This window comes from Halichoeres trimaculatus, unplaced genomic scaffold (assembly GCF_033239565.1).
Source record: "Halichoeres trimaculatus isolate MK-OKI-2021-1 unplaced genomic scaffold, fHalTri1.1 fHalTri1_scaffold_4, whole genome shotgun sequence".
Taxonomy (NCBI): Eukaryota; Metazoa; Chordata; class Actinopteri; order Labriformes; family Labridae; genus Halichoeres; species Halichoeres trimaculatus.
The window spans coordinates 19067833-19086625 of record NW_027437182.1 but is presented as its reverse complement, the minus strand read 5'-3'; the positions used below and the strand labels follow the sequence as shown (position 1 = coordinate 19086625).

Genomic DNA, 18793 nt, shown 5'->3' with positions numbered 1-18793 from the left:
TATAGATAAAAATGTTTTTATGTGTTGATAGTCTCTGACTAAAATGTTGTAAATTGATTTCGAGGTAACTGAACAAACGATATAATGATCATATTTAAATCTAGAGGACCTTTTGAATATATTACATCAGTATAAGAATTATTGTGTACTTGCAGCTTCAGCTTGAATGAGTTTTGGTGGAACAGTAGTGTTTGGCACTGGATGACGTGATCCAACGCTCGCGATACTTTGGTCTTCGTTAACGTTACCTACCCGTCTTGGATACTCCAGTTTCACCCACCGCTGAGTTTCATCAACACAGTAACCCGGGAAAGGCGACCTCATAGGCGGGTTGCGACATTTCTTTCTAAGAACCACACGGCTGACCGGGATATCGTATTGCCTGTAAAACCATTCAGAGGAGAACAATGGGTGCATGTCGCTAAGAAAAGTTGCTAGCTCAGTTGGCACAACTGCTAGCTAACATCGGTTTGCTAACGTTAGCCGGCTAACGTTAGCAAACAGACAGCTGAAGGAGAAGTCTGGAGAAGTTTGGATATTTTTATCACTGGGACATCAGGATTAATGTTGTTATCTGGACACGGGAGGTCATTTCACTGAAGGTATGGCTTGTTGTATTCAGGAAATGCGTTTAACTGAGTTAATTTAACTCTTCACTGTCAGCCAACGTTAAGATTAACTCCCTTGAGTTGGCGGCTCCGACTACTCTTTGGAACGAAGACGTTTCAAAACAAACCGTTCCGAGAAAGGCTTAACATATAATTGCTGATACATATGTTATTGACTTAAAATTGTCCTATCAGGAACTAAAAATAGCGTCCGAAAAGTTCAGATCAGTTTGCCTGGTATCCAATTACAAAATGACAGATAACATTTAGCAGTTTACGCCCGAAAGTAGGTTAACATTAATGTTGAGCTGGGTAGTGTGTATTTCCTGGAAGAATGTTACACTTCTAGCCATGACATAGATCGTTCGTCATATACAAGTTTGGACTAAGAATGCGTTTTTATTTCCTTTAATGTGAGGTTTCCACATTTTAGGCTATAAATTAATATTGTTGTTACTGAGAATATTGGTCACTGTGACCGAGTGACGTTGGTCTTGTACAGGTACCGGTCACTATCAGTCAAATTCCACCCATTCCAAGCTTTCGGGTTTTAACACACGGAAGAAAAAAACGTAACTAGTGTCAAAACAGGAACTTAAAACAACTGATCCAGGGACTGAGGCGATCTCAGGTCAATAAATGGAGGTCAAAGATCATTAAGACTTAGGTCAAAGTCAAAGTAAGAACAGTCGGTGGGGGGCAATATTTATCTCTTGTCCTGTTGTGACCTCCATGTAAAGATGCTAGTAACACGCATGCACCCTCACATTAGCGTTTCTGTTGAAGCAGGCAATCAGAAGTGACATCATCGATTGACTACAGTTAGTCAGCCGTCAACTCGGTGTACAAATAATAGTGTGCATTTGTTTGAATGGAAATGAACTGCACTGTATCAGTAAAAATTTGCCTCTGTGTCACTGGACACCGCTTTTCTGGAAGATCAGCGATGAGTTCACTTTCCCTGTGACAGGTTTCACTTTAAACAAACTTTTGTTAGCAGCCTTTAAAAAAAGGAAGTGAGCAATGCAATGCTGGCCTATGGATGTACTGGTCAAGCACCACCCCTGTAAAAGCAGCTTAAGTCAGCTATTGTCAAGATCACCCTGGAAAATGTTTCCTTCCCTTATCCACAATATCCATTTAAACAGCCCTTGGCTCTCTCACAAATTTGTCCTCAGATTTAGATCACAGCAAATACTTAATTAACTGCCACTAATCTGGTTTAATAAACAGCATTTTAATTTTTTTTTTGACTCATGAAATATGAGTGTATGGTATTCATTCCTTTATGGCCTCCTGTTCTCTGGTGGTGTAGTTGCTTCTGTGGAAGAAGCAGTGGTGAATTTATTTCCACCCTGTTCACTCATCCTCCTGATTTAAATGCCCCGGGCAGTGTCATGTGATTGTTCTGGGTAAAATGCATGACTCCTGAAAAATTCTGAATGACTGAAAGTAGTTGTGTAACGTGATTGCAAAACACAGACATTGAGCAAACTATCGAAGCTAGGCCTGCCTGGAGATCAGTAGTGGACTTCACTTTTTACAGCTTTCGTTGTTTTCCACCATTGTCCTGTTGTTTTTTTTAATCCACACAAAACTGTCATAATTTTTCTTTTTTTTGTGACAGAATGAGAATAGTTAATAGGTAATACCAGACACCTGTGCACTTTTCTGGTGACGTGTTTTAGGTAAACATCACACGGCTGACATGTGACAGTTTTGCTCACCTTCCCTCATGGAAATCTTTTGAGGTATGTGCTGTCGTCTGACTAGTTTTTAACAGCAGGGTGACATGAAGAAGCTGGTGAACTATGATTGGTATACTTAGAATGAATTAGGATTAACATTTAATTCAGTGTGTTATTTAACTGAAAACCTCAGCACAGTGTACAGCTTGTCTTTATGTCCCCAGGGCTTGTTCTTTGTGCTTGATTTTCTTTTTGAATATATTTTGTTTTAGTTTCAGATAACAGCTTAATTTTCTTTTGCCCCTAATTGATGACTTGTTTCTGTCTCTCTACTGGATAGTCACTGCCTTTTTTGGCACAGGCATTCAGATGAATACACAGAGGAAAAGACTGTGTTGATCTATTGTAGTCAGTTCTTTTTTCCTTGTTTACAACTGTTACAACTTGGCTGCAGGTGAATGGGAGAGATGAGGAGCAGCAGAAGGACGGAGGTTTTCTCTGCTCAGCAGCTCAATGATCCAACTATTGACCCAGGTTTGTTTTATAAAAAGTCATGGATGAATAAAGGTCATACAAAATAAAGATCTTTTTTTGGTTATTAATGGATTTTTCTTTGTCAGAGCTGACAACTGCATGGAAAAGTTTGGCTCAGTCCAAAGCTGCTGTAAGTACAACTAAAACAAGTTCTTCTAAATGTCTTTTTTGTCAACCTTTCAGTAAGATAATGTATGTTTTGTAAAAGTGATGAAAAATACTGCCTTTTCACTCTTCATTGTTGTAAATCTGTAGTTGCGGCACATAGAAAACCGCCTAGAGGCAACCCCGGGCACAGGGGTCCTGCTGGAGTCTGTCATGGATCCTCCCAGGAAGAAATCTGCTCGAAATGTTCGTCACAGGGGTGAGTGATGGCAAAATGTAGAGCCAAATACATCAAAGTATGGCTTCAGTTAGACAACTCTGTTTGCTCTATTAAAACTCTTTTTTTTATGTTTCTTTCACAGATGGACGGCGGGCTGACAACAATGGAGTGTCTTCAAAGCACAGGGGGCGTAGTCAGCAGAGTCCAGAAAAAAGTAGCTCCCGCAGCCCCCTGAGAAATACCACCCAGGACAGCAATGTCTGTAGGAACAACAGTGTGGAATTCAGAGAACCTCTTGCCTCTTACAGGTACAGATTTTGTACTTCAAAACATTTCCAAGTCCTTTTTTTAAAGCCTGTTGCTACGGTTATAAAAAAAAAAACATGCTGTCACTGGATATTGACCCCTTTGATGTTTCCTGTGTACCTTAACATACCAAAGAAAGTTGACATCATGACTATTTTCAATGGTATTAACATTATAATAATTTGACCACTTCTGAAGTATTTGATTATCTTCAGCAGAGTGAAGACATTTTAAGATTATCGTGATTCCACATTTGAGCTTTGATGTTTACATAACAAGTACTGCATCACCTTATTGTTTTGGCTTGATACAGCTCAAGAGCTCCTTCAGCAAAATACCAAGCCCTCCCCCTCGTCGTCTGCCTCTTAAAGCTTCCATTCAGAAACCATGTGTTCTTGACATCTTCAAACATCTCGTAGCTCTATGGCAGTTTGGCTCCAGCAGTTTAAGTACAACAGCAAAACCCAAAGTTTAGCATAACAGATTTAACTAATTACCAATCTGGTTAATGTGCACATAAACAGTAAAATGGATTGAGAGGTTTTTAATCTAAATGTTTCATTTTGTTCTTTATATAGCATCATGTAAATGATTTTTAATAATGATACTAAGTTAAGAATTGATAATTTGAAAAATAAAAAAATTGATTGCTTTTATATGTACACTTACTAAGACTTGTTCATCTTTCACAACCTTTTCCTATAAATGTGCTGTTCTGTACACTCAGTATCTGGTAAATTAAGTGTAAATCTTGATCCCCTTCTTGATCCCATGTAATCTGGTTTGTGTACAGAGAGGCCACTCCTCCACCACATCCCGCCTCTCAGCTGGAGGCCTACAGTCTTCACTCGGTGCCAGGGTCTTCACACCCTTCTTCCCCGCCCTCCTCGGATCCTCTCTGTAGCCAACTGGTCTACCAGAGAGACACCAGGGACAAACAGACTGACAGGGACCTGGACAGCACACACTCCTCAGCTCTGGAGAGCACAGAGGTCCGCTACCTCAATGACCAGCCAGCCCTGGTCAGCATGAGGACTATTGGAAACCAGTCACATCTGACAGGTCTGGAGGGGGCTGAGGAGGAAAGAACTCCCAAAGCACAACATGGAATGGATAGCCAAGATCCAAGCTTTTGTGTAGCTCCAGCCCCAGGCTCCATACAACGAGGGGAGAACACTCCTTCTTCCAGCCCTGGCTCAGCATCTCAGCGACTGGAGAATCTAAGGCGGCATCAGCCTGACGATAAGCTGGAGAAGCTGAAAGAGCGTATTCGCAGGCAGAGACAGCATCTGGAGGAGACTGCAGAGAAAGAAAAACTGCGGGGTTATCTGGAGCAGCAGATTACAACAGCTGTGTGTAGTAATAATACCAATGCTGTTGCCAACATGGCAACAGCAAAAGTACGGAAAGTAGCAGCTGCACCACCTGCACCTATATACAGAGGTAGCTTTAGTGTTTGACTTGTTGCCAACTGTAGAATGATGTTGTGTTTGTTTTGAATGATTGCATATGGTGATTCAGATTTAAGCCAAGTAGTAGAAAACATGATGCTGCAGCTTGACAACATTGACCCTGTGACTCCTCAGGTTTCAACAGCACTGAGACAAAGATCCGGACTCCTGACGGCAAAGTTTGGAATGAGGACGAGTTTCATAACCTCAGCAGAGAAATATATAGAGACCTGTCTCGCCAGTTTGCTGGTAAGCTTACTCTGCTAATGTCTTCCTCTCTAAAACTGATGTATGTTTTTGTCTGGACTTGTTGCTGCAACCCCAGGAGGAGGCTAAGGAGTTGTTTTTTTCTGACCATGTAATGATAAATCATTCTGTTTTTGTGTTTGTCCATGTCGCTGATTTTCTGCACCTGTCTTCTGTTTGCAGAGACCACAAGGTCCAGAGATCAGCAGCAGAGAGAACGTGGAGCAGAAAGGTACAAAGAGAGGAGGCCTCCAAAGCCTGTCAGGAAGGTCCACAGAGCTGCCCCTTCCTCTGACCCAAATGCAAAACCAGGTATATTAATCCTCTTTTATGTGAGAGGGCCACCCCATCCGCTGATCTATTTTTAATTAGTGACAGTAGGAAAGCATGTTGAACAGTGGAACGATGTTTCCTTTGTTTTACTAGACAGTACACTCAATCACTGTTAACTAATTACACAGAACAAATAATCTATAATTTTTAATCTACTTTTAATCTGAATGGCATTAATGTCCCAGACAGACAGCAGCAAGTCTACAGTGCTGACTGTTCTTTCCATCCATAACACTTGTCCTGTACTGAGCTCATGTGTGTTCCGGTATATGAACACATTGTGAACTTGTGAGGCTGTGATGAGTCTTAAATTCTAAAAGAAATGTCCAGTACATGTTAAATGCAGTCTGAAACCACCAAGTAGCAAACAGAGAGCTACATTGAATAATTGAAGCCTCATACAGCGGTAAGCTGGAACAACCAAGGGAATCCCCCTTTCTCTATTCTCAAAGGTTCTTCCCAGGAGTGAACCTTTGAAGATAATATAAAGCTGTCTTTGTATCTGATACAAAAACACTGATAGAATGCATTGCTTTAGATTGATTATTCTGCCTAAGTCCCAAATCTGTGAAATTTTCAGACCAAAGAAGGTCACCTCCAAATAACCTCAAAGTGAGCAACATGTTTATCTTATTGGCTCCCTGTCTGGTGTCAGAGCTTGTGTTTTCTTCAACAATTGTGTTGCCCCCAAAGTTTGCCTGTTCCATACTGGCACAGCTCTATAAATAGTCCTCAGAAATCTCAGACCATGTTCAATTGGCTTGTCTACATGGCATAAACAGCTGCTCAGTGTGGGAATGTTCAGTTTCATTACCGGGAACTGCTTCCTGCAGAGCAACGTCAAAGTGAAAAGAACACCGGAGATCATTTAAAGTAAAGAGATTTGGTTGTGAAAAGATGCAATTTCCTAATGCCTGAACAACTCAATGTGAAAAATTCACAGTGTGTAATCAAATAAAAAACATTACCTCAATTATAATAATTCAAAAAATGTTGGTTTGATCACAAATTTTTATTTTGAGGATTAATTTGATCAAGATTTGCAGTTAATATACAGTAAGCATTCTTCTTTATGTGATTTCATTTAAGAAGTAAATGACTTCACTCACTAGAGAAAGTGAATGTCTTACATCTACTTTTCTCAAAGCTGTCTGTGTCTTCATCGTGAACTCTGCACCAGTGTTGGATTCATCTCTGCATATTCATACTGATGCATGCTATCAGGTTTCATGAGGTCAACTTGAACTATATTAAATAGCGATACCAAGGTTTAAACTTGTTTTCCTCTGCAGCGATAAGCCCTGCATCATGGCGAGAGGGCCAAAAGCTTGTTAAGATGGTGCTGGGTCCAGTTCCCAAGCTTTCCAGGGAGGACAGACCTCAGACAGCTGATGGACAGAGCAGAACAGGTGGGACCAGAAGAGTATTACCCTTCTTTAGATTCCACTGCACTCATATCTCGTTCGACTATGTTACTACCAATAACATAACAGTCTAAGATTTCACAAAAGGTTGAGAGAAACTCACATGTTAAAAATGTCCTTTTTGCTTAATTCCGGTAAAACGTCACATAGGACAAGACTTTATAACCTAGGTGTAAATTGGGTTTTCTTCTTAACTCTCCAACCCTCATTCCCCTTATTTCAGTCTACTTGCATCCTAATTCTTCTCTAATCTGATCTCTAATGTTGCTATTAAACTTTGATATTATCTGTAATGTAGTTATATGAAGCCATAATACAAAAAAAATGCTTGTTGGGGACCCACCGTGAGGCAACAAAGCAGACAACAGAGCCAGCCAAAAGCTATCAATAAATAAAGAGTCTGACTGCTTTTTTGCATGGACTACCCAGCATCAACCTCCGTCTCTGCTGCCTGCGACAGTGTTCACCACTGACCGGAAGGAATAGAGATTGACGTGTCGTTCTTGTTGGGTGGACAATTAGACATGACCTCATTTCCAGAGGTTGCCCCAGTACAGGCTGCATGTACTCTGGAAGGGGGGGATGATGAGGCTCACTGCAGCCATGTTCTGAAAAAACACTGTCTGGATTAAACAGTGTAAAATCTACATGGGAATTTTCAGTTTGGTGCAGATTAGAGTTGCCATGGCAAGCCTGCCCCTCAGGCCTTATTAAGTTTGCATTTTCAGTCTGGGTCAGATCCTGCTGCTGCTTCATCCTTGGAGGGTTTTTTTATGTGTGAAATTCCCTGTTGGAATACATTTACATGTAATCTAACATTTCTTCAAAAACATGTTAATAGCTGCCTCAATCACCCATGTTATCCTTTAATGACAATATATTGTGTTAACATTTACAGGCACATGATATGAAAACCCTTCTACTCCTCTAATAGTTTGTACGTACAGGGACATTCTTGCTAAAGGATCTTTTGTAGAAACTCATCCAAAGTTAAAACCTTGCATTTTCCATTTATATCAAGTAGCAAAAGAAATAGCAGTACGCATTCAGAGTTGTATGCCTTACATCACATTGCACTTTCCCCAGAGTAGGTGTCATAAATGCAGTCCTTTTGGATGCACTAAGAAAAGTGAATGAGAATAAAACTGTTTCCTTAATCTGGATTTACCTTAAAAGTATCACCTCAGCCTCGTCCTGGTTTGTTGTAAATCCAATTTTTTTTTGTTATCATGAATTTTTTATTATTTATTGACTCACATTTAACTTTATTTGTCCATCAGCTACACGTCACCGCTCCAGCTCAGAGCCTCGCTCAGGAGCAAAACCAAGGTCTCGTCCCAGTAGCCGAGAGCAGCCTGGTAGTGGTTTTCAGGGGCATTCAAAAAGCCTCTACACAACCATACCTGCCTCCTCATCTGCAGATCGGGACAGGGCCACTGAGGGTGCAGGTGCAGACTTGTTGTCAGCAGACATCCAGGGGATACTTGATGACCTCCAGCTGGAGTGCAGAGCAGCTGAGAGGGAGGAGAGGACTCGACAGAGATCCCGAGGTGGGAGTGGTTGTAGGAGAGGGAGAGGGGGATCAGGGTCAAGAACAAGAACTCCGGTCTCTGCTTGGGGAACTACTGTGGCAACAGGTTCCTCCTCAAGAGGATGCCGCAGCACTAGCCCCACTACACACCAGCCTCACACTGCCAGCACAGCTGAAATGGGGCACAAAAAGCGACACTACGACGCAGATACTGTTCGCCAGTACATTTTAAAGCAGCAGGAGGAGAGGAAGAGGCGCCAAGCAGAGGAGAAGAGGGCACTGAGGGAGGAAGCTGAGAGGAGAAATCAGAGACTACAGGAGCTCTACAGGAAACAACGAGAAGTGGCCAAAACAGTGGCCCTTACAAGTGAGCCACCTGTGGCCCCTGTACAAAAGCGGCTACAAGAGACCTACAACAAACTCCTGGAGGAGGTCAGGCTGGTGGAAGAGACTGCACAGACGTTTCCTGCTGCTCCATCTAGTCAAATGGTACATTATACGTCACCTTAAAATAACATCCTCTTATTTTCATCAGTTGGGGCATAAGGACAAGCTAACTTTGTTTTTGTGTAACTTTGTTTTTCCACAGAGGCCGATGTACCAGCCCTCGGGAGAGTCGGACAAAGAAAACAAAAGGCTGAAGGCACCACAGAGTCCATCCAGCAGTGATAGATCTTTGAACGATCACCCAGCTCCTCCTTTATCCAGGTACATCCTCACTCTTGCTTCAGATTTGTTGACTCATAAACATGAAATATCTCTTCGCAGCGGAAAAAAAGCTTGTATCAGCTGAAAACAAAGTTTGGGTGACAGTCTCCAGAAAATCACCTGACTGTGGCAAACAGAGAAACTTTGTTCAAAGATGGTTATTTTAAGAGAACATTGTGCGCCCCAGAAGCCTTTTGCCCTTTATGAAAATACAAGATTAAAGGAAAGTACTCTAGGGCTCATTTAACAGTCACTGATAAAGGAACATTTGAAAGAGCAGACTGGAAACTAAGATAAGGGCAGATAATGCTGTACTTGTGAAGCAGACATAAAGAGCATCTCTGTGATTATATATAAGAACTATAGATATTCTAGTGCTTTTCTGTCCTGATAAGTGTACATTTAATCGTTTTGTTATGTTTCATGTTCACAGTTGTGTACAAGAGTAGTCGGTAAAACCACTCATGAAGTGCAGCAGTAAAAAGTATGCTGCTACGTTAAATGTTTTTTTGAAAAAGACCAGAAGACAAATTGTTATCCATGTGTTTTCATAGAACTTTGCCATCAAAAATTCTACCGCAGCATTGATATTCAAACGTTACGAGTATTTGCAATTACAGTTGCATTGTTTGCTTTATCACCTCTCCCCCTCCTTTATCCCCTCTCTCTCCTAACTGATTTTATTTTTGCTTTCCTTGCAGGCACGATTTGGATGTAGGAGTGCCACCTTTGTTCCAGCCTGACAGTCCGAGCCCTGCTGTTCGACCCATGACCAGTCCCAGTAGTTCCTATGCTCCTTTTGGTGACCCTCTCCTCTCTCAGCTCCTCAGGCTGGAGTCTGCCGTGGCAGCTGGTGAAACCCAGTGCACTCAGCGACCTGCCACGGCACCTTCTAGCAGATCACAGACCAAGTTGTCACGTATTGAGGCCCTCAAGGCCACAGCAGCATCCCTCTCAAACCGTGTAGAGAGTGAGGCTAGGAAGCTTGCAGGGGAGGGGATCAACTATGGTGCAACAACTTCTGTTGAAGGTGACACTCTTTTGGTACCCGGGCCTTCCACAGCTGATGTAGATGGATGCTGGACAGCAGCAGCAGAAAATAATGATGTAGCTTTGAGGCTCCAGAGGATTTTGACTAGCACAGGTTTTACTTCACATGATGACACAGAACTACCAGGTGTAGGCAATTTGCACGCCTTCAGCGGAAAGAAACTAATAAAGGGTACTCAAACCAGTCCGACACAACCACACCTAACGTCGGCTAATTTATCAGTGCATGTTCTCAACAGTAGTCCAAGCGAAAGGAGGAAGCTGGTCAATGGCTTTGATGAGGATGAGAGAATTGCAGATACAAGAGGATCCATGGATGAGAAGAATGAGACCGATAATCACAACTCCAGTGCAGGTTCCATCAGCGAGGGTCCTCTCCTGAGTGAAGGAAGTTTTTCTGAGGATGAAGCCAGCCCTCATCGACCCTCCGACAATCGTGTACCTAATTTGGCAGAACATTTGGTGAACTACAGTGCAGAGCAAAGAAGGGATTTCCAGCGAATATCAGAGTTCCAGAGGGAGGCTGCGAGGTGCTTGGCTCTTAGTTCACCCTTTGCACAGTATGAAGGCAGCAAAGCAGCCTGGGAGGAGTTGAACAAAGGAAGCCCTCTAAGTGTTATCAATATCTACACAAAGAACTTTCATGGCCATACTAAAGGTTAGTTCGATTATACACCTTGAGGTGTCAGATATATATTTTTGAGTGGTGATTTTATAGATGATGAATATAATAAGGTGGAAGTAATACACATCACACAGCAAAACATGTTTTAAATTTTAAATATATGTTGTTTATTTAATATTACACCCAGTCTGGGGTAGGATCATACATTTTTTCTGTACTCACCTTGTTTCACAGAGCATGAAAGAAACTCAGAGAGGACACCCCACTCTGCCCTTTCTTCACACCTTGGAAATGGCCCTGTCGACCCAGCTGTCTACGAAGATGACTTTGTCTCATCACATTGCAGCGGACACAATGGACACTTAAAAAGAGGCACCAATTCAAAAAGGTAATAAAAAAGCAGACCTCAATTTTCAAAACGGCCACTGGGTGGCATTCACATCACACAAATGAAAGCTCAGACAGCAGTCCTTACTCTTAGTTCATATGTTCAAAGATGAAGAGAAGTTATCCCAACTGTTTTTCACTGGTCACTGGTACATTTTTTGTGCTGTGTGTTGTCATTGGTGAAGAATTTTTATTTCAATGTGATTTGATAAAACTTCCTCCTCCCCTTTGTCATAGTGTTAACACTCATTTTGAGGAGCTGATGAGGAGATCTCCTTATGAGAAAAGCACAGGAGGCATCAATTCCAACCACTCATCCTTCCACATATCTGGTCACTCTCCTCATCCTTCACCTGGCTCAACATCTTGCTCCTCACCTTTTTCCAAGCACTCCTCCAGAAAGAGAGGTGAGACCTCATGGTTTCGATTGTTGGTCAGTTTACAGATTTGTGTCTGTATCAACAGATTGTTTTAAATGAACTATGAACATATATTCTCTGTATGGTGATGTTTTTTTATACATGGAACACTGCATAACAACATGTCTGTTCCTTTGCAGGCACGGCATCCGATCAGAGTGATGCTACATTGGTTGGAGAGCAGAGGAGCTCCTGCTCACCTCCTTCTGATGCATTATCCTCTGACTCCAGGAGGAGAAGCTCAGACAAAAGCTCACCCCATAGTCAGGCCAGGAGTGTCCACTCCAATGATACGTTGGGGGAAACTTCTCCACAGAGGTAAAAATCTTCTGCAGATGTCAAGGTGGGAAGTGTGACACCAGTGGGTTAAAAAGAAACCCTCCATTTGCAGTGTCCCACGTTGTTGTTTTTTTTCTCGAGAGACTTTATCAGTTATCAGAGGTGCATTGATGGTATTCATTTCCCTCACATCTAATTGGTTTATTTAGGTCTCGTCTTCCTTCCTTATTTGCACCAATTAGCATTAGAATACTTTTTATGCTTCTATGAAAGTAGCAGGTAGTAAGTGTTTGTTTTCAGGGTCACGGAATTGCTGGTTTTGTATTTCCTGGTGCTTATTTGTATGGTGGTTTTGATTTGCAACTCCAGTTTTCACCAGATGCAGTTTGAATTATTTAATGTTGGACTCAACAGTTTCCTCCGAGTCTTAAGTAGAATATTGTGCAATGGTGTCTTCACAGATGTTGGGATCCTTTAAGTTGTATCTGTACCAACCACTCAAAACCTCCATTTGGCATTAACCATTCTTACCCCAATGTTAATTTATCAGGGTGCAACAAATTGCTTAAGTATGCTTGGAGAGTCCTTGTTAAAGCTGCCAGCCTAAACAGTCTTGTGGCCTGTGGTTCAGCTAAAGGCCGGAGGGTTTAAGCAGTCTTGTAATGCCCACCAGCAGAAGGAGGCTGCAGTTCAATCCAAGACAGAAAACACTGGCTGTCTTGTGTTGGAGGCCTGCAGGGTGGTTTGATGGGTCAGCCAGCTTCACACAGCTTTGGCCGGCTGCCAGAGAAGAAAAGATTTTTTTTCTTCCTAACCCTAGTGTCCAGTATTGACAGTTTGGATTGCAAATGGTACTTAAAAAACCCAGATGGCAGATTTCTTCCACTTTTTAGAGCTTGTGGCCTGTGGATTTTTTAAAATAACAACAAGGTATTTATATAGAATGACCTTTTCCTAACACCATTAAAGCTGGATGTTGTTATATTTCAGAATTGTTGCCATATTATTTGTGAGCTTTCTGTGTACTGTTTTGATATCTGACCCCCATATTTGACATCAAGCAGCTTCAGCATTGGGTTAGTTGTAATTTTCTATTGATTCTGACTGGTACCTTGAATGTCTTTTTATAACTGTCTGCTTCCCTAAATGGAAAACTATGTCCTAATCCTTTCAGATATTGCCCTTGGTCTCTGAGCAGCACAATATAGCCATTCATAGTCTGGGCCTCTTACAGCAGGGATATGCTCCCTCAGTCAGTACTGAGGTGTGCATTACCAGGGGCCCCTTCTTTCTTTACCGTCTGGCAACCTTCTTCTCTTGCCAAAATGAGCAACAGTCTGCAAAGCTTGTAGCATAACACCAAGCAGTGTTTGATAGAGGAGGATTAGACCTGCTTTTAAAAACAATGAGATCAATGTGTCAAGCTACATTTCTCAATAAATGGTTTTAAGATGCCCTGAAAAGTGAGGTATTGACAAAACTACAGTGCTAAAAACTTCAAATTATAGCAGGGTGTCCGCAGGGTCTTAAAAAGTATTAAAAGTTGATAAATCAATTTTGGGAAAATTAAGGGCCTTAAAAAGTATTAAAAAGTCTTAATTGTGGTTTTATGAGGTATCAAGTTTAATAGGTATTCAAGCTTTGAGCCAAAAAATATCCATGAATATTTATTTTCCTCCTTGCAACTGTCCCCTGATTGGGACGCTAAACATTCAGCCGATAAAGTTCTAAAATAGAATAGAATAGAATAGAGTTACTTTGTTGATCCCAAACTGGAAAATTGTTGTGTTAACAGCAGAAATCGATGGAGTCAGTAGAAAAATTCAAAAATTCAAAAGAATAGAATAAAAAAAAATACATAAAGACTCGTTACAATAAAATACAACAGTAAGGATTGTGAGCGGCATAAACACCAGCTATACAGTAACGTCATTTCTAGTTTCATAAAGAGAAATTAGATACAACATTAAAGCAAATCACACAATCTCCAGCACATGTCCTAAATTTTAAAAATAATTTAAAAATTTCTCATTTTCTTCAACAAGTTGGCCTTGAATAACTGCTGTTTCTTTTTGTGGGAGTGTCAATAAACCTGCCTTTAGTTTCATTTGTTCTTTCAAGCTTTATTCCTCCTTAGCTTACATCATTTCTGTAAAAATGTAAACTACAACTGTTAAAAAGTGGATGCCAACAACAACTAAAAGTTGCGATAAAGTCTTAAAACTTTTTTAAAAGGTTTTTGAAAAAGTCTTAAAGGGGTATTGAAATCAACCTTAGGATTTTAGCATATACCCTGTAAAAGGACCCACTTCTTAGTGCCATAGCTAAGCTTGTGTTGTACCTGACCTTTTTCTATCTTTTCTATCCTTTTGAAATCTCTTTCTAGTTTGGGTATTGAAGGTAAGAAGTCCTCTGCCAGGCCAAAACACAGCTCTCCACATGGCTCTCCAGAGTGTGTTTCTCCGTCAGGATCAAACTCCTCCAGTGAGGCCATAAGAAGTGGCTCTCTGGGGGTAAACAGCCCAAAGACAGGCACAGGAGCTCGCAGTGGTAGAGCAGAGACAAGGACTACAGGTGAATAAATACAACAAAACTCTCAACAAACTTATTAACACCAGGATGTTGACTGTCCTGTTTAGTTTTGTATTCATTTGATTTTAGTGAAAGCTGCTGTTCTCATGTTCTATCTGTCTGTCCTTCCTGTCAGGTCAACTTCAGTATTCACCGGCTGTCCTGCAGCAGCGTATGGCAGCAGAACTTCAGTATTTGGAGTCTATTGAAGAGTCAGTTCAACACCTGGGGGATGTGGAGAGGTTGATGGGAGTGTCCATGGCTCAGCAGGAAAGCGTGTCACTGGCCCAGATGCTCAAGGTACAGAAGGGGAAAAATAAATGTGTAGCCAAGAAACACAACAATTTCTGTTCTGTATTCAAAGGCTTCAGAAGTAGAAGAAGAAAATATGAATTGTGTATCTTTTTCCACAGAATATGCAATTTTGTGCATTATTTAATATATTGATAGCAGGAATTACCTTTTTGTGTCTACGTAGTAACTTAAGTAATAAGACCTGCTCTTGGCTTAAGGTATCACAGAAAGATGAATTAAACAGAGTAAAGTAATCAGCAATAATTGTATTTATTGGTGACTTCAGTATCCATAGATGGAGCATTTCATTTACATGAGAAGTTCTTTTCTTTCTTTTCTCAGCCCCCATAAATTTCAGTGACTTACTACCCCACTAATGTCTGAATTGAAACACAATATTGACCTACACTCTGATCTTTGACCCTGCAGGCAAAGCAGCAGAGCCATGAGCGTGACCTCTATGAGCTGAAGATCAAGGCTGAAAGGGAAGCTCTGGAGGCACAGCTACAGCTGGAAGAAAACAGGCAGAAGGCAGCCAGGGTAAAGACAAAAAAACAAACTCATTCTCAGCAATTAAGAGTTTGGTTTCTTTCCTTTCAAATTTTCAGGGGTATGAGCATCAGTATTTTTCTGTGAGTATGATGCCCATGCTTGTGCTTCATTTTTAAATACAGGCTCACATTGAACTGCAGGAGAGCTTGGCTGGAGCTCAAAGAGAGACATTGGAGGGCCTCCAGGAGGCAGCTACAAAGATGATGAGTCAACAGGCTGAGACAGCACGATACACAGCTGAAACTGCCCGACACATCAAGGAAGTAAGCAATCAGTACCTTCCTCTCTGTCTGGGAAACGGCCGAGGTGTCATTTTGTACCAAAAGCTGTTCAACTGTTGAGTTTCAGTGGAGACACAAGTATAAACACTGTAACAAAAAGCTCTTTTTTTTTTCTTCTTGCCAGATGACTGAAATGGCGCGGTCACAGTTAGCAGGAGCTTTGGTTGTACCCCCAGATGTCCCAAGATCTTCTGTATTGGAAAAGTCGAAAGATGAGCAGAGCTCTTTTTCACAGCAGCGACAGGACGAGTCGGACAGGTGAACTAAAAAACGCCTTTTGATAAAAAGTATTTGCCTGTTCACACTTACTTTTATCTTTTATCCATGAATTCAAATTAAACTTCATCATGGTTATCGCCTCAAAAAAAAACTGTCATCGGTTGAAGTTTTGGTTATTTTTACCGGAGGATAAATGCTCTCTATTTCATGCGTCCAGTTTCCAGAGTCCAGTGTCAAGCAGAAGAACTGGTCCAGAGGAGTCTCTGTCTCCACTGAACAGTCTCAGTCACTCTGACTCTCAGTCCTTCAGAAGACCCAACCTCAGGTAGCAGCCAGGCCTCTCACTACTTCAGCTGTTTTTCCCTAGATTTGTAGGATAGAATTTTAATACGATTCTCCATCTGTTTTATTTCTCATTTCCTCAGTGGAGCAGATTCTAGCAGCCACCAAAGCCCATCACATGCCTCCTCAAACCAGAAAGAAAGGATGAAAAAAGAAGCAGGGGCAGGGAAACGGAAAAAGGCAGGAACTGAAGAGAGGGAAGAAGCCAGCAGCTCCATTGAGGAGGAGGCTCTGACTGCAGCTAACGACTCCCTCTGCAGCAACAGCATCCACTCTGTTGTGGATGAGAAATGTAAGTTGAAGCAATAATGGCCATCCAAAGCCACATTTTGTATCAACAACTAAAAAAGTGAATAGAATTGAACATTTTCATTTAACTCTGAGCTCTTCTTAATTTTGGCTCACTAGGTGACAGTACATCAGTGGCAACAGAGTATTCCCTCAAGTTTGATGAGTCGATGACAGAGGATGAAATAGAGGAGCGTTCCTTCCGCTCCCTGTTACCATCAGAGGCGCATCGACGAGGTACCAAAGAAAAGAAGTCGCGGCACCAAGAGGAATCAGAGGATGATGCAGCCAGTCATAACAAGACAACGATGTCAGGGGCACACAACATCTTAAAGGTGAGAGAGAATTATTGTTGATCTATCTACCTGATTTATTGTATTTATTTTATTATTATAATAATTATTATTATTATTTATTTTGATTTGAAGTTTTTAATTTTTTATTTTTTTATTTAATTTATATTTTATTTTAATATATATATTCATATCTGCAACACTATCTGGCTGTTAATTCAAAGTTGGGAGTGTTTTTTGCTCTGTGTTATGTAAAAAAACAATAAAAAATACCTTGTTCAAAAACAAAAAAATCTCACAAGCCAGTAAGGTCAGCCACTGACAGCAAGATCTGCTATCTTTTCTATAATTCCCTCCACTGACATACTATGATATAATCTCTTACAGCTTCTGCACTTGAACTCATTTTTTTAATAACATCACCTCAAATCTACCTTCTTTTAACTCGGCTTTTGTTGTGGATCTTTTTTCTTATCCAATTCTAAACTCAACATTTTCCCTTTACTCTCTTCTAGGATGCAAGCATGCCCTTCTCTGGTGGACAGGACAGCTTTTCTCAGTTTACTATGGATATGGTGCGACAGTACATGAAAGACGAAGAGGTAAGACTTCAGCACCAGAGCTCTCTGCTACACCTTCGTCAGAAAGCTCTTAAAGAGAAGACGAGGACTGAGCTGGCCTGGCTTGAACACCAGAAGAAGACACTGAGGGACAAGGGAGAAGATGACAAAATGCCACCCATTAGGAAGAAGCAGAGGGGCCTACTGATAAAACTTCAGCAAGAACAGGTACTTCTGTTTGGTTGAAAATTCAGTAATTTATGTGTGTTATTTAAACTTTAAAGTATAAATTGCTGTTTATTAAACTGTCTGTTATTCCATGCTCATTTTTAGGCTGAGATCAAGCGACTCCAGGAGGCCAACAAAGCAGCCAGGAAGGAGAGGCAGCTGTTGCTGAAGCAGCAGGAGGAGATTGAGCGCATGAGAAGCTCCACACTGAGACTGAAGGAACGTCTCAAGAGTGCAGGGGGTGAACCAGCACCTGTAAGTAGTGCAGCACATTAAGTCTCTTCACAGCCTGCACAAAGATACAGATAGATTTAAGTGTTTTTATTCATCACTGTTTAGTACAGCCTCCGATCTCGCCCTCCTTAAGTTTCTTGCACTTTTCACTGGCTTTCTAACCTGCAAAGTTGACTTTCTATCATTCTTTAGGAGACCCCTGTGTCAGAAACTTCTCAGTTTGAGTCAGCCTCTGCCAACCGAGGGCATGCTGAGGACGGCCGCTGCTCCTCTCCCTCCCTCTCCATCTCTGGAAGTGAGACGAGCAGCATCATGCAGAAGCTCAAGAAGATGCGCTCTCACATGGATGAAAAGTGAGTCTTTCATTGTATTTTTTAATGTTGTGTTTCAAAATGTAATCAATACTTGTGTTGCTGACTCCAGTTAGTGCTTGTTGAGTTTTCTCTCATAACAGTAGAAATACTGTTGAACTTGCCTCATAGTCTCTTTGGCTCGTACTCATATCCTAAACCAAGTTTGTGTGATAAAGCCTTGGGTCTGTTGTCTCTTGTGGTGCTTTGCACTCTTGATAGTCCTTCTTTTCTTACATTCCTTTATGATAACCTGCATAAGTCAAAAGTGATTTTTAAATCTTTATTTCCACTAACAGCCAATTTTCCATTTTCCCTTCCTGCTGTGGATCTGTGAATGTGTGGATGTGAAGATAAGCAAGTTTATTTCTTTCCTCTGAGAAATAGATGAGAGTAAAGTCTCTCTGACACAGTAAACCCCTTTAAAGTGATACTCCAGGATGGAACAAGTTGGGTCCTATCACAAGGTTTAGGGCAGAAATTACCCCTACAGCTGTGTTTTTGTGCAGCAGAAGCCCAGGGCGCTCGCACCAAACACCCCTTCCCTGCTCATAAGCCGGTTTCCTCTGCACTCAGGTGAGGCCATATTTTACTTGACCAAAAAAAAAAAGTAAACGGACTCCCACCGAGAAAATCCAATATCGGTCTGCATTCACGCTTTATTTAG

The 18793-nt window shown here is 41.4% G+C and overlaps 1 protein-coding gene across 2 annotated transcripts in view; it reads left to right on the top strand.

Moving 5' to 3' along the window:
* The first annotated feature begins 234 nt into the window (after positions 1–234).
* Positions 235–18793, top strand: part of cep350 (centrosomal protein 350) — a 31065-nt gene continuing 12506 nt past the window's right edge. For both annotated transcript variants that reach the window (XM_074667650.1, XM_074667651.1), the window contains exons 1-26: positions 235–602; positions 2751–2830; positions 2917–2960; positions 3086–3194; positions 3298–3463; positions 4255–4904; positions 5048–5161; positions 5342–5470; positions 6784–6900; positions 8196–8935; positions 9036–9154; positions 9856–10862; positions 11064–11217; positions 11454–11623; positions 11776–11953; positions 14301–14488; positions 14622–14785; positions 15209–15319; positions 15454–15594; positions 15737–15870; positions 16049–16156; positions 16257–16465; positions 16582–16796; positions 17270–17542; positions 17648–17797; positions 17969–18129. In XM_074667650.1, the coding sequence (XP_074523751.1) occupies positions 2755–2830; positions 2917–2960; positions 3086–3194; positions 3298–3463; positions 4255–4904; positions 5048–5161; positions 5342–5470; positions 6784–6900; positions 8196–8935; positions 9036–9154; positions 9856–10862; positions 11064–11217; positions 11454–11623; positions 11776–11953; positions 14301–14488; positions 14622–14785; positions 15209–15319; positions 15454–15594; positions 15737–15870; positions 16049–16156; positions 16257–16465; positions 16582–16796; positions 17270–17542; positions 17648–17797; positions 17969–18129 (5627 nt within the window). In that variant the 5' untranslated portion in view covers positions 235–602; positions 2751–2754. The remainder of the gene's footprint in view (positions 603–2750; positions 2831–2916; positions 2961–3085; positions 3195–3297; positions 3464–4254; positions 4905–5047; positions 5162–5341; positions 5471–6783; positions 6901–8195; positions 8936–9035; positions 9155–9855; positions 10863–11063; positions 11218–11453; positions 11624–11775; positions 11954–14300; positions 14489–14621; positions 14786–15208; positions 15320–15453; positions 15595–15736; positions 15871–16048; positions 16157–16256; positions 16466–16581; positions 16797–17269; positions 17543–17647; positions 17798–17968; positions 18130–18793) is intronic.